General features: G+C 40.3%; 1 protein-coding gene across 5 annotated transcripts in view; it reads left to right on the top strand.

Moving 5' to 3' along the window:
- FUT8 (fucosyltransferase 8) overlaps positions 1 to 14,970 on the top strand; it is a 300,428-nt gene that overhangs the window by 136,897 nt on the left and 148,561 nt on the right. For 3 of the 5 annotated variants that reach the window (XM_006021405.2, XM_025201353.1, XM_025201356.1), the window contains one exon: positions 11,749 to 12,175. In XM_006021405.2, coding sequence (XP_006021467.1) covers positions 11,973 to 12,175 — 203 coding nt within the window. In that variant the 5' untranslated portion in view covers positions 11,749 to 11,972. Of the gene's footprint in view, positions 1 to 2,013; positions 2,196 to 11,748; positions 12,176 to 14,970 lie in introns of those variants that run through there. The other 2 variants (XM_025201354.1, XM_025201355.1) reach the window with 2 other exon arrangements.

Genomic DNA, 14,970 nt, shown 5'->3' with positions numbered 1-14,970 from the left:
AAAATTTATACCCCCCCCCCCCCCCCCCCAAAATCATTCTTATATAGAAGAAAATCAGCTTTTAACTATACAGTTTTTAGTGGAGACTCATTGACTCCATATTTTATTTTAATAAATTATATTAAATTTAAATCTTGGCCTGTGCTATATTAAATTTAATTTTCATTTTAAACTGTCTTATTTTTAAAAAGGAAAACTTAAATTATAATTTAAATATAAAATGTAAAAAGTCCCATTTAAATAAAAAAAATCTGATTTAAATTTTAAAAATCTGATTTTTTAAAACTTTTTTTTTAATATGGATTTTAATCCACCCTGTCTACACACAGCTATTAGAATGTAACAGATGCCCCACTCCTCTTTTGAAATGTTCTGCTTCTGAAGAAACTCCAAATATCCTAACCTGACACTAGGAGTCATTTAAGGCAATGTGTGAAACCTACTAAGGAAATGTGGGTGGAACTGGTGCCTCATATTTAATAATATGTTTACAGCAAAAAGTAAAATACAGTAAAAAAAAAAAAGAATGTAATTTAATATTCTGGTTGACTACCCACAGGTAGTTACAACATTGTAAAAGAAAGTTCTCTCAGGCATGCTGCAGTGTTAGAACACAATAAGACCAAAGAGACGGTATTACAGAAACATCTTCTGGAGATGCTCAGCAACTATAGTGAGGAAAAAGTATTCTCTAAAAGCATTTTGAAAGCAGCTGTTCCCAGACAGAGGGTTCCTGGTTGAGTTAGTGTATGGATCTCATAGTCAGCCATGTCAGATTTAATTCAGAATGCCTTAAAATTAATCAAAGGCATTGAATAAGAACTGCTTTGGTCATCCATTATTACATAGGACCATGGAAAAGTAGGGCTGGAAGGGACCTCACGGGATCAGCTAGTCCAGCCCTCTGATCAAGGTAGGAGCATCTGTAACTAAACCAGTCCAGCCAAGTGTCCATCTAACTTGCTCTTGAAAGTTTCCAAGGATGGAGATTCCACAGTTTTTTCTAGTAGTTAGTTTCAGTACTTGGCCACTCTCATAATCAGAAAGTTTTTCTTATTCTCCAATCTAAATTTCCTCTGCTACAGTTTGAGACAATTGCTCTTTAGTCATGTCCTCTACAGCAGGGGTCACCGATGTTTTCCAGCAGGGGGCTGGAATGACCTGATGACCCAGCTCAGGTCAGAAGCAGCTGGGCACTAGGACCCAGTAACTTTTGCTTCTTTTCACTGCCCAGATGTGATGGCGCAAAAGCCCTCCTCCACTGGAGCGTGTGCTGTGCTATGGCACAGGCAGAGCTTCTCTGAAGTCCCAGGCACCAGAATGCAGTGTGGCACAGAGTTTCCCACTGCTAACTGCTACAAAAGCCATAGCTCTGTGGACTGGATTCAAAGATTTCACAAGACAATTCCAGCCCACAAGTCATAGGTTACCACCCCCTGCCCTACAGTCAGAGAGAAAAGTCTGTATCTATATAATCACCCATCAGATAGTCAAAAACTGGAAACTATCACAGTCTCCTTTAGTCTTCTTGTCTCCAGACTAAATAGTTCTATTTCTTTCAGCTTTCCTTTTAAGTTGTGCTTCCTAAGCCTCTTATTATTATTGTCACTGTCTGCTGGCCTCTTTCTAATCTGTCTCCATCATTATTTACATGCAGAGTCCAAAAATGGGCATAGTACTCCAGAGGAGATTTCACCAGTGATGAATACAGAGAAGGAATTACTTCCTTGGATTTGCAAGTGACATTCCTGTTAATGTAGCCCAGTATGCTGTTGGCTTTTTTTTCTTTGCAACAAGAGCACACTTGCCTCATATTCAGTTTATAGTTCACTGTAACCCCCAGGTCCTTTTGGTTTGGTTGTAGTACTGAAGCAGTTACGGTTTCTTCTGTACTACAGCCTAGCCTTTCCCCAGTCTGTATTCATGCATGCAGTTATTGACTATTATCTGATTGATTTCTCAACTATTTCTCTCTGAATCTTAGGCAAACCCTCTGGCGTGTCTGTAGCTCCACCAAACTTCATGTCACCCACAAATTGGCTAACCGTGTACTCAACCCCATCATCCAGATCATTAATGAAGATATTAAATAGTATTGGACCCAGGACAGACCTCTGAGGAAACCCACTTTCTTCCTCCTCCCAATTAGACATTGAATCACTGATGACTGCTTGCTGAGTTTGACAATCCACCCAGTTGTGTATCAATCTTACAGTACTTTCATCTAGTCTGCATTTCCTTATTAATGAGAATATTATGAGACCGTGTCAAAAGCCTTGCAAAAGTCAAGGTATAGCACAACCATTCCTCTCTCCCCATCCACAGGGCCTATCACCTTATCATAGAAGGAATATGATCAGCCTTCTACGCCTTGAATATCTTGGGTTCTACATATCATCTATTTCTAGATCGTCCTCCTTGTTCAGTAGCGGACCTAAACTTTCCTTGGGCGTCGTGTTACTTCTAGTGTACTTTTTAGAATTTTGTTGTTGTTGCTGTTTATGTCCCTTGCTAGCTGTATCTTAATTTGTGCCTTTGTCTTCCTTATATTCCCTCACTTTGGTTTAAATTTGACCTCATTTCAGGCATTTGAAGTTTGTATGTGGGTATTAACTTTGTTCCATTTCCCATCCTACATAGCAGTACATGATCTCACAAAACAATATATGTTCTGATTCATAATGTTGCATATCTGCATGTAGGATTGCAGTACAATTCAATTGCAAATTGCAGTTCAAGTCAATTTGGGTAAAAACTGCTCCCCTGAGGCTCTTTTCACTAGACAGTGAAAACTATTCAGTTTACTGTGGGAGCTGCCTTAAATCATAAAGAAAAAAAATCCTATGGACAGGATCCCAGGTGAAAAAAAATCTTTAAAGCCTTTTGTTATCAGAACCAAGGAGTGCATTATTATTGCTTTAAGGCAAAATGCAATATGAAACTTCAGGGACATGCATATACCTGATATCAACTCATTGACAAATGGAGACAGTTTTTTAAAACTGAAGCCCCCGAACGATCTCCTTCAAAATGCCAAATCTATACAAACCTAAATTGTGTCTTTAAGAGTCCCAACATAGAAAGGAGTAATGAGGTAATGATTTGGATTATGAGATTGAGTGTTGCTTAGCATATTTGTAGATGACACCAAGTTGGGTGGACTTGCAGACACTCTGGAGTACAGAGCTAGAATCCAGAATGACCTGAATACACTGGAGAAATGACGCACAGTCAATGAGATGAGATTCAGTAAGGACAGGTGCAAAGTTCTGAACTTCAGTAAGGATGAAATAATTGCATGCACAAACATAGACTGGGGATGACTGGCCAGGGTGCAGTATGGCAGAGAAGGATCTGGGGGTTACAGTAGATCATAAACTGAATATGAGCCAACAGTGTGTTCTTGTTCCAAAAAATACCAATAGCCTCCTGGGTTGTTAGCAGGAGTGTTGCTTGTAAATCCATGGAAGCAGTTCTTTCTCTGCATTCATCACTGGTGAAGCCTCTCGTGGAGTACTGTGTCCATTTTGGGCCCCATGCTTCAAGAAGGATGTGGCATTTGGATAGAGTCCAACAAAAATCCTTAGGGGTATTGGAAATATAATTTATAAGGAAAGGCTGAAAGACCTAGAGGTTAACTTAGTCTGAAGAAAAGAAGACCAAGGAGGGATTTGATGACAGTCTTCAAATACCTTAAGGACAATTACAGAGAGGATAGAGATGGGCTTTTTCTGTGGCATTTTTTTACTTTAGTCTTCACAAATAAGATCAGCTATCAGATGAATAGCTAAGTTGGCAGCAAGAATAGAAAAGGAGATCATTAGTAAAGGGAAAGAACAAGGTAGAAATTATTTAGAGATGCTAAATGTTTTTAAGTACACTGGACTGGACATGGTTCAATTAAGGAATTAGCTACAGTAATTGTAGAGCCAGTGGCTACTCTCTTTGAGAATGTGTGGAGGTCATTTGAGGCCACAGAGCACTGGCAAAAGGGTAAATGGATTGTCCCTCTTTAGAAAAGGGAAGATGTAGAATCCAGGTAATTATAGACCAGTTGGTCTCTTCTTGATTACCTGGAAAGATACTGTAATATAAGAAATGTGTTTCAAAGTATGTAGGGGAAAACAAGGTGATCAGGAGAAGCCAACATGGATTCAGCAAGAGCAAGTCATGCTTGGCCAACCTGATTTCTTTCTATGACAAGTTTATGGGCTTTGTGGATAGGGGGAGAGCAGTGAATGTGATATAGTTTGACTTTAGCAAGGCTTTTGACATTATTTTCCTTAACATTCTCATTGGTAAGCTAAGGAAGCATAGTAGGTGAAATTACATAACTGGTTGGATCACTGTGCTCAGAGTAATCCTTGATGGCTTGATGTCTAGTTGGGAGAAAGTATCAAGTTGTCACCCCCAGGGTGCTCTACTGGGTCTGGTACTATTTAGTATAGTTATTAATATTGAGTGCACACTTAGCAAATTTGTAGATGACTTCAAACAGGGTAGAGTTGTAGACACTGGAGGATAGTATTACAGTTCAGAATGACCCTGATAAACTGAAGAAATGGTCTGGAATTAATAGAATGAAATTCACTAAGGACAAATGCAGAGTCCTGCACTTAGGAGAGAACAATTTTATGCACAAATACAGACTGCAGAATGCCTGGCTAGACTGCAGTAGTGCAGAAAAGGAGCTAGGACGGGGTGTCAAACTCACTTGGTCCTGTGGGCTAGATGAATAGCATGGGACCAATCCACAGGCCAGATGAATACCACAGGGATGACTCTGCAGCCAGGATTGCACCCTCCCCCCCAGCTGCTGGATCCAGCTCCTGCTCAGCGCTGTGTGCAGCACAAGTTTGTAGTGGGTGCCACAGATGTTGGATCTAGCATGCGTGTGTGTGGGGGGAAGAGGGAGACAGGCTGACACTGCATGGGTACCATCATGTGCAATGTGGGTCCTGGTGCAGGCACTGCATGAGGCCCATGTCCTGGGCCAGCATCAGGGGCCAGATGATATGGCTTTGCAGACCAGATCTTTGATACCCCTGACCAACGGGTGTAATTCTTCCACCTTGCTCAGTAGTGGTGAGAATTTACCTGGAATACTGTGACTAAGTTTAGGCCAAAATCCCACAACATTTAAGGAAAGATGTGGACAAATTAGAGTCCAATGGATAGCAACAAAAACGAGCGGAGGTCTGGAAAGCATGATTTTTGAGGAAAGGCTGAAAGAACTGGACTGTTTTAGTCTCGAGAAGATAAGATTGTGGGAGGATTTGACAGTATTCGGATACCTGAAGGGTGGATGTAAAGAGAATGGTGTGACAGACTATTCACTGTGCCACAGGGGACAGGACATGGTTTCAAATTGCAGCAATTGCAATTTTTTGCTATTAGGAAGAATTTTCTAAGCATATGTGGGTGTTAAATATTAAAGCAGGTAAGGCTTTTGTTGTTCTTCTTAGAGGTACATCTTGTCTGATTGCAAAAGGTGGGATTTGGTAAAGAATTCATAAGGCAAGTGCATTTGTTATATATAAATCCCATTGCAAGGGTCATGACCAATAAACCTATATGATCCATTTTCTTTAGAAAGGGGGAGCTCAACAAGATTGCCAGTTATCCCTCCTGCTATTTGATTTAGCATTGGAACCATTGGATATAGCTTTAAGGACTAAGAGTGATTATTAAAGACATTACTGTAATGTAGGAAAAAGAGAACACAAGATCCTGCTGTCTGTAGATTATGCACTATTATTCCTGTTACAGCCTGAGAGATCAGTGCCTGCCTTTGCATTATTAATGTGCTGCTGGTAGGTACATGTGGAAGATGCATTGCATTGCATGCATTGCTTGGTCACATGTTTTGGTCATGTCCTATTATCAATTCTTTTTGGATAGAAATTATGACTAGAGTTAATATGGTTTTCAACACAGCACTGATACCATTGGCAAATATGCATATTCTTTGGTCTATGCCTAAGGAGCTCAAATTGAATTCTTTTCAGATTGAATTCCTGCAGCAGGCCTTGTTAGTGACAAGCAGGTTTGCATTACTCCTTTGGAAAAGTAGGACAGCTCCAAAAATTGAAAACCTGGTATAATGAAATGGCTTTACTAGCATCCATAGAAATAATTGTGTTTTGCAGTTGTAACTGCTTTGAAAAGTTTAGTTCAATTTGGAAAGATTTTTTAAGGATATTTTGGCAATTAAATTTTAGTGGATTATTAGTCCTTCCATGGTTATCCTTTTTTCTTTTATCCTTCCCACTTCCTTCCTTCCTTTTTTTCCTTTATTGCTTATTATTTGTGATAGACATATATGTATTTTAGATTGATTGATACATACATACATACATACATGCATACATCTCTCTCTCTATATATATATATATTTATATATACATATTTCTGATTTTTGTGTTGCAATTCAAAATCAATAAAAAACTAAATAATATTGAAACGGATGACCTAGAGAGGTTATGGAAATGTCTTTGGAAGTTTTTAAGGGGAGGCTAGACAAACACTTAGATGAGCTGGTTTATATGGGGGTTAGTTTGCCTTCAGTAGTGGGTTGGACTAGAAGACCATTTGAGCCTGATTTTTGTGTAATTTTATAAAACTCACTTATTGAAAATAGCATAGATACTAATCCTTATTATAGTTAGCAGTGATTACTTAGTAGTCAGTCTCTAATTGTACATCCCAAAGGGGTGATCTTTTCATTTTGTTTTTAATATATTATCTAAAATACTTATTTGTTACTAACTCATTAAATCTCTGGATTTCCAAAATCTCTTGTTCTATGACGCCATCATGCCACTGAATGATAGCCACACAAGATTTTTATTTTGCCAAGGGGAAGGCCCTATTCCTTACTGTTGTGAGATTTGCGGCATCTTTCCAAAAAAGACTCAGTGGTTTTAGGGAACTGAGCCTTTGTGCTTTTCTGCTGGAACAGTCCATACAACTTTACTTAGATCCTGGATTCCCTACTTCTTAGTCTTTTGGAGATTAATTTTTTGCAAAATCAGCCTCCATAGCTTTAAAATCCAAATAAGATCCTTCAAAATTTAGTAAGGAGAGTAACAGTGCCTTTCAGAATCCTACAGAGAAAAATACAAAAAAATCACTTGACCCCCTTGAGATGTGCAAGGTTTTATTGTTAAACACTAGGGACAGAAGTTACATACAAACCATTTAAGTGATCAGAAACTGGTTTAAAGCTGTAACAGAACAGGAGTTCATAGCATATAAACCTCTTTCAAAATAGCCAGAACTGTTTTAAGATAAACCTGGTTGGATGTAATATCAGACTTAACTGATTTAGGTCAAACTGATTTATGGAACTTTTGTCCCAGATCCCCTCCTGGTTCAAGTTATCTCACAGTCCCCAAGCATCCTAGGATTCATTGCAGCCCTAGGCTGTGCTGTTTGCTCTAACAGGCAAGGTTTGCTCTGCTCCCTAGCCGGAGCACTGTCACTCTGGGTAGCTGAGAAGGGGGTGGTAAGAAAGCACCAGACCCCACAGCTGGGTGCTGCTGAATGGAGTGATAGATATATATGTATGAGGGTGGGGAGAGGAGGGAGCCAGATCCCTGGCCGGGTGCTGCCTGGGAAGGGAGCCTGCAGCGGGGGCTTAGCTCTGGCTCCCCAGAGCCAGGAGCTGGGAACCACAGCCCCTTCTCGGTCTCCAGGCTGGCTGAGGGCAGGGGATGGGGAAAAGCCTGGCACTGGGGCTTGGCTGCAACCCCAGAGCCAGGAGCCACACCCCCTTTTCAGCCTCTGGGCTGGTTGGGAGGAGGGAGAAGCCTGTACTGGGGCTTGGCTTCGCCAATCAGGAGCAGGGCTGGAGTCCCCTTCTCAGCCTGTGAGCTGGCCAAAGACACGGGGGGGGGCAGAAGCCCACAGCAGGCCTTGGTTCCACCCTCCAAAGCTGGGAGCCATGTCTCCTCTCAGCCAGCCTAGAGGCTGAGAAGGGGACTTGGAAGGGGACTCCAGCCCTGCTTCCGGTTCTGAGGGGCAGAGCCAAGCCCTGGTGCCAGGTGTCTTCCTCTTCCCAGCCAGCTGGGAGGTTGAAAAGGGGATGTGGCTCCTGACCAGCCAAGCCCTGGTGCATGCTTCTCCTCTTCCTCCCCTGCCCCCCCCCAGCGAACCCTGAGGCTGAGAAGGGGCCGTGGCTTCTTGTTCCCTTGCCTCCTTCCCCCCCTGGGGTCCTGTGAGTCCATGCGGGGCAGGGGGAGCTGGGGGCCCCCTCTGGCAGGGCTGGGGGAGGGGGGCAGTGGGCTGCAGGTCTGGAGTGAGGAGCACTGGCAGGGCTAGGGAGGCTGTGGCTTGAGAATGAGGGGCAATGCCATGGGCAGGGGCAGGGCACTGGCATATTGGGGCTTCTTAGCACCACAAAGCAGCAGGGGGGGTAGCTGCAGCTGGACCCACATCCTGGTGAGTGGCCAGGATAAAAAAACAAAACAAAATCAAATGCCAAACTATATAGGTATTTCAAATTTATTTTATTATAACTATTGAGGCACTGGTAGGCTTCCATATTGCCTTAAAACTGTAAATATATAAATAAAGCACTGTGTTTAACTGATACATACATATACATATATGGCATTTAATTTTAATAGCAGAAAAACATGGATTTTGGCGGTTTTAATCAGAATTTGGGATTTTTAAATGGAGAAAATCAAGACTTCTCATCATGATCATCTCCTTTTGCCTATTTTTCTCTGCATTCCTAAGGAACCACAAACAACAACATAAGATTTAATATTTGAAGGGAGTAACTTGATGGTAAAACAGATTATGCTTTAAGATTTTGGCATGTGTATCCCAGCCTGTAAATAAAAACACTTCAATCTGAATTTATATTAAAGACAAACTGCATATAGGCCACCAGAGCCCATGATAAAAAGATATAGCTATTTGAAAGCCATCTACAATTTCCAGTGCTTCAAACCACCTTCTCTTTTCCTTGAGAAAGCAACAAATTTGACTTCTTGATAGAACATAGCTCTGGCTCCCTGTAATTTTTCATCCCTTTGGCTATCATGTAACTCATTTCTGTGATGCCTGGTTCACTAAAATTTTATATCAGTGGATGTTTGAAGGTTGTATTATTGGGCTTTGTCAGGGGTGTCAAACTCGCCTTGGGCCAGATACAGATTTCAGGGCTCTTTGCAGGCCAGATCCAACCTGGGACATGAGGAGCTCCTCAGCTCCTGCTCTGACCTGGAGTACATGATGGCAGAAGTTCTGGCTTCAGCTCCAACCCAGAGCATGCGGTGGCTCTGGCTTTGGCTTCAACCTGGAGCTTGTGATGGCAGCTCTGGCAATGGTGGCATCTTTAGCTCTGGGGTACGTTATAGTGACTCCAGCCTCAGTGGCATGTCCTGTGCTGGGACTGGAGCTGCTGCTCCTGCATGCTTTCTACTGTGACAGCAGCTGCAGCTGTAGCTGTGGCTCCAACATGGGGTGAGGGCTGGTGGCCGAGGAGTTAGGGCCACAGCAGTGTGGGTGGGTGAAGCAACTGGAGGGTGACCAGGGCTTTGTCAGTCCTCATTTACCCTCATGTTGATTATCATATACACTGGGGCCCATGGGCCCTTGATTTTGTGCCAGGTGGCTCCTTCTCCCCCACCCCTTCCAATCTAGCCATGCTGGTAGTCCAGTGGGCCAAATAGTGCTGCTCAGGTGGCCAAGTTTGGCCCTCATACTTTATGTTTGACACTCCTGGGTTATATGATTCAATTCTGATTTTTACTCCTTTCTCACTCTCTCCTCTGTCCCATTCATGCACTCCTTTCGTGAGACCCTGTTAAAAGAAAAGGTGTAATTTCTATGATCTCTTGGTGCAATAGAAGTACTGCATCATCAAGGGGGGATCAGGGTTCCATTCAAGGTATTTCCTTACCCCAAAGAAAAAGGGAAGTCTTGGTCCCTTTCTATATCTTTCTGTTCTGTGTTGTTCCAAGAAAACTGATCTGCCTGCCTTGCCATATTCAGTTCTTACTATTAACCTTGTGTGTCTAGCTCTGCCATCTGCTGGCTGTATGCAGTGTGCTAAGATCAGGGTTTTGAGGGTTCTGAGAGAAAGATTGGGAAAGCTGTCTGCATTTGGCTGACTTAATAATTGTAATTTGCGTAAATTTGCTGCAAATGCAAACCAATGCTCTTAGTATACTCTTGGTAGCTGAATAAGTGTATAGGTTATTGCATGATGGATACAGGTTTCCTGTCAATTTAGAATGAAGTTGGCATGACAGAAGGAGACCAGAATGGAAGGAATAGCCTGAAGTGAAAGTGCAAAAGAGGTAAGGCTGAGGAATGTTGCAGAGGTTTTTTGTAGGTGGTTTTTCAGATGAAACTGGAGGCGATTTTTATGGATTTGAGGGGATGTGGAGGGCAAATTAAAAGTTCAGATCTCCATAGGAAATATTATTTACTGACAGTAGGCACAAATGTTAGATTGCAGACAAGGAGGAAGGAAGGAGTGAAATGAAATTTTGGATAGTTAGGTTCTTTTACGAATTAGTCATTTTACATTTCAGCTTTGGATATGCTGAGAAGAAGGAAATTGTTAGAAGCAAGAGGATGTTTTGCCAAGCAGAAAATGAATTAAGATCTGTTGGAAAGGATACTTTATGGAATGTGGTCTTTTTATTTCAAACATGCAACTTTCTCTCAATTTCATCTTTCTAGTGCTGTTTCTCTAAGTTTTTGTGAAAATTGGTGTGAATAATACTGAAGCAGGAAAAAAGTATTTTTCATTAGCCGGTTTAATAAACCTGATTCTTTTTGGTGACTGCTGAATATTTAACGTTTAGTACCTTTTCATACTTCAGGCTACTAATAAACTAAATTGCGTCTCATTTCTTTTTCTTTCTACTATTCCTAGGAACCCTGAGTCCTTTTTTCCTGGAACCCAGTGGGGTTTACTTGTGTGCTTAATTGTAATTCCTTTCCTTTCTTTTTCTCATTTAAAAGTTCAATATTTCTTTTTAAAAACAAGTTTTGAAAGGTCTGATAATGGAAAGTCTGTTGTGTTGTAGCGATAAATAAAAAAAAAAGATTTTGTTTTAGTCTTGCAGTGCTATAGTTGAGGTCAGTGAAGGCTAACTTAATAAGGAGAAATGCATGTACAGAATTGTCAGTCTATAAACTGCTACTTACAGTCTTCGGAGTACTTGCAAGCCTGTTTAATTGCTGTTAGCTGCTGCTAGGTCAATCTGCATGGCAGTAGCGTAGTTTATTATAAAAATGGTAACCTACTGCTTGTATACTAAAGAAACACCATAATGAAAATCAGTATTAAGAGAGTTCATAAAAATAAAAAAGGTTGGAAAAAGAAAAATAGCATAAATGAACAGCATATGTTTCCATTTTAGGTAATAAAAGAAACATTAAATTTACTACATAATGTCTTTTCTCATATATTGGGCTATTTTAATATTAATTGTTTGCAATGTGTGAAATTATATTGCACTAATAACCACATGGTGTTCAAGTTACTTTAGAATTGGAGAACGCATTGTTTTATAGTTTATATATTCTTCAAAACAATGTAGTTGAGTTATTGTGTAACCTTAATAAGCTTTCTTTACCTTAGTTGAAGAGGGGAGACTGATATTATTTGCCAACTTTGTTGCATGTCAGCATCAATACATTTATTTTAATTCAACTTTAATATATTTGATAATCTATCAATCAGATAATTTAATTTCATTTCTTTTATTTTTTCCACAGATTATAAAACCAAGAAGCACATGATCCTAAAGTTTTCTATGTACAGCTTCATAAGGATCTCTCCTTTAAAACTGCTGTCGAAGTAGCACTGATAATAATTTGTCTGAAGCATAATGTGGTGAAGCAGAGGAATAGAAGTTTTCCATCAGTGCACGGGCAATGGACTTATAATGTTTGTTATTTTGTGAGCTAAAACAGTTTTGGAGTGAATTGAACATCTGAAAATGCGGCCATGGACTGGTTCCTGGCGTTGGATTATGCTCATCCTTTTTGCCTGGGGGACATTGCTCTTTTATATTGGTGGACACTTGGTACGAGACAGCGAGCACCCAGATCATTCTAGCCGTGAACTGTCTAAGATACTTGCAAAGCTTGAACGTTTAAAGCAACAAAATGAAGATTTAAGGAGGATGGCAGAATCTCTCAGGTATGTTTTAAAATGAATAAATTATTTTTTAAAAGTCTTTATGAGGTGTCAGAAGGTTCTTTGACAAGTTTTATTTTTAACTGCTTGTGCACATTGTCTTAACATGAAATATAGATTCTGCTAAACTTTTTTCTAGTTATTATAAACACTATATATTTTCATATTAGGATTTAAATGAGCATTTTTCCATTAATTTGTACTTACACTTAATGATTTATTTTGAATAAACCTTTTGAAAAATGACATGATCATGACAAATGCAGGTATCTTAATGCAGGCTTTGATGCTTCAGAAAGACATAAATTTCAATGTTGTATATTTATTATTTTAAAATGTAAGATGTTGAAACAAATGTGCATCATGTTAAATATTTTTCTGAGCATCCAGATTGCTTGGAATTGATGTTAAAGCCTCTTTACTATATTATGTATTCTTGGTGTTCATACTTTATAGAAGTGAAATAATTAATTTGTATTTGTTTTAAATTTGTAAATAATTCATATTTACTACATATGATACAGAGAATCCATTGCTTTGGTCATCTTTATGATTGAGTGGACCAGTGCATGTAACATGGATTTAGTTTTTGAAAAATGAAATTATATTTGTACCCTTGGGTCCTGTCCAACTCAGGAACACTTTTCAGTAATGTCCATCTTTTACTAACAATAAAAATAGAACTGCTAACTTTGGAATATTATGTTAAGTAGACCTGTTTTAAGCCACTCTAATTACTGTGGGTGTCTATGCATGTTCTCCGATGCATTCTGATTAGAACACATTGGAGCAGACTCGATGAATTGAGTCTGCTGGAGCATTCTAATTAGACCACTACAGCGTGCTGCAGTGTCTCTCGTATTCACTGTTCCATAGTTCAAAATGGTAATGGGGATGCTTTAACTGAAGCTTGTCGAACGAACTTTAGTTAAAGAACCCCCACTGCTGTTTTGGAATGTGGGATACTGAATATACAAGATGTTGCACCATTTTAGTTGGAGCGGCTCCCAAGAAGCACTCTAATTAACACCCTCCCCCACCCGCCCGTCCTCCCCTGAGCACGTGGATAGGCACACCGTGTGTTTAAGCCAGTAACAATAGCCAATTGGTTAGCCCTTTTGAAGCTGAACTCTTCTCATAAGTGAAAGAAACTTTTGAAATATTTGTGTAGTGTAGTGGTCTCAACTTTTTTATGCTCCAGGCCTGTCTCTAACTTTTTGTGAATTGGGTATCACCCCATTTCTGAAACCAATGTATTTAATACAGTGCTTGCCTTATTGCATAGGGGCTGGGCAGGGATGAGCATGCATTTACCTTCTCGTGCTCTGTGGCACCCTAAAAAGGAAGGTAAGAGCCCAGGTTGGGGCTGTTGTATCATGGAAATAAATGTTTTTGAGTCAGTAGTGTTGATGTGAAGGTTTAGAATTCTTTGACACTGGGCAGATGTTCTGGGAAGGACTGTTATCAAGAGAGAGGATCCATCTGACCAGAAATGGAAAGAGCACATTATCTGGCCCGCTTACCAATAAAACTTTAAATTGGGTTCCATGGGGATGCCAAACAAAACTCTCCAGAAACTGAGCAAGTGATCAGGAGGGGAAAGGCATGGAAACAGCTCAGCTTGGGGCTGGGGCCAGGGCCAGGAAGCTAGAAGACAGCAACAAGGAATACAAAAGGGAAACAAGCAGGTCAAAATGCAAAATAAATATGCATGTACAGAAATGTGATGCAAGTATATAAATGTGAAAAATATGGGGAACAAAAAAGATGTGCTGGGAGTTGCAGCTTTTGAAAAGAGCTACAATCTGGTTGGTATCACAAAGACTTGGTAGGACAGATACCGCAACTGATAAGTCAACATTAAGGGGTACACTGTATTGGAAAGTCAGGGTTGGAAGGAAAAGAAAAGTGGCGTTGTTTCCTTATATGTCAAAATTATGTACACATGTTTTCTGGTTCAGGAGTAAGAAAGTAGCAGCTCAGAACATACTTGGGTAAAGATAAAAGACACAGCACCATTACAATGGTGGGGGTTTAGTATAGAACAAGTCAAGAAAAAGAGGTAGAGGAGGCACTCTTTCTGGAAATGACAAAATTATGCAAAAGTTATGAGATGGTATTGATGGAAGACTTCAATATTCTGGACCACTGCTGGATGAATAATATGACCAGACATAAAATATTGAGGAAGCTCCTCAACGTTGAGAATAGAGCTACGTAATCATCTACTTTGGGTCTTGTCCTGACCAAAAGATTAAAAAAAATATCCCTTTTACCTGGCAAGAGAAATTTAAAGAAAACACAAAGAAGTTCTATAAATACATTGGCCAGAAAAGAAAGATCAAGAAAGCTGTGGGTTTACTGTTAAATAATCAGGGCAAACTTAAAGGAAAATTCAAAGAAGATGGAAATACTCAACAGCTATTTTATATTAGCCTTCACAAAAAAATTGAGCTGCAACCAGGCACCTAATAAGCAGGGATCCTGGTTTTCCCAGATAAAAAATGGTAAATTCTCTGATAGCGCCCCCCAAATCCGTGATTAAAATGAAAGGCCCCCCCACAGCACCCTGGCCTTGCTGGTTCCCTTCACTCCCCCAAGAAGATGGAAATACTCAACAGCTATTTTATATTAGCCTTCACAAAAAAATTGAGCTGCAACCAGGCACCTAATAAGCAGGGATCCTGGTTTTCCCAGATAAAAAATGGTAAATTCTCTGATAGCGCCCCCCAAATCCGTGATTAAAATGAAAGGCCCCCCCACAGCACCCTGGCCTTGCTGGTTCCCTTCACTCCCCC

Source organism: Alligator sinensis, unplaced genomic scaffold (genome assembly GCF_000455745.1).
Source record: "Alligator sinensis unplaced genomic scaffold, ASM45574v1 scaffold768_5, whole genome shotgun sequence".
Lineage (NCBI taxonomy): Eukaryota > Metazoa > Chordata > Crocodylia > Alligatoridae > Alligator > Alligator sinensis.
Note: the sequence above shows the minus strand (reverse complement) of the source record. Positions and strands in the feature narration are given on the sequence as shown.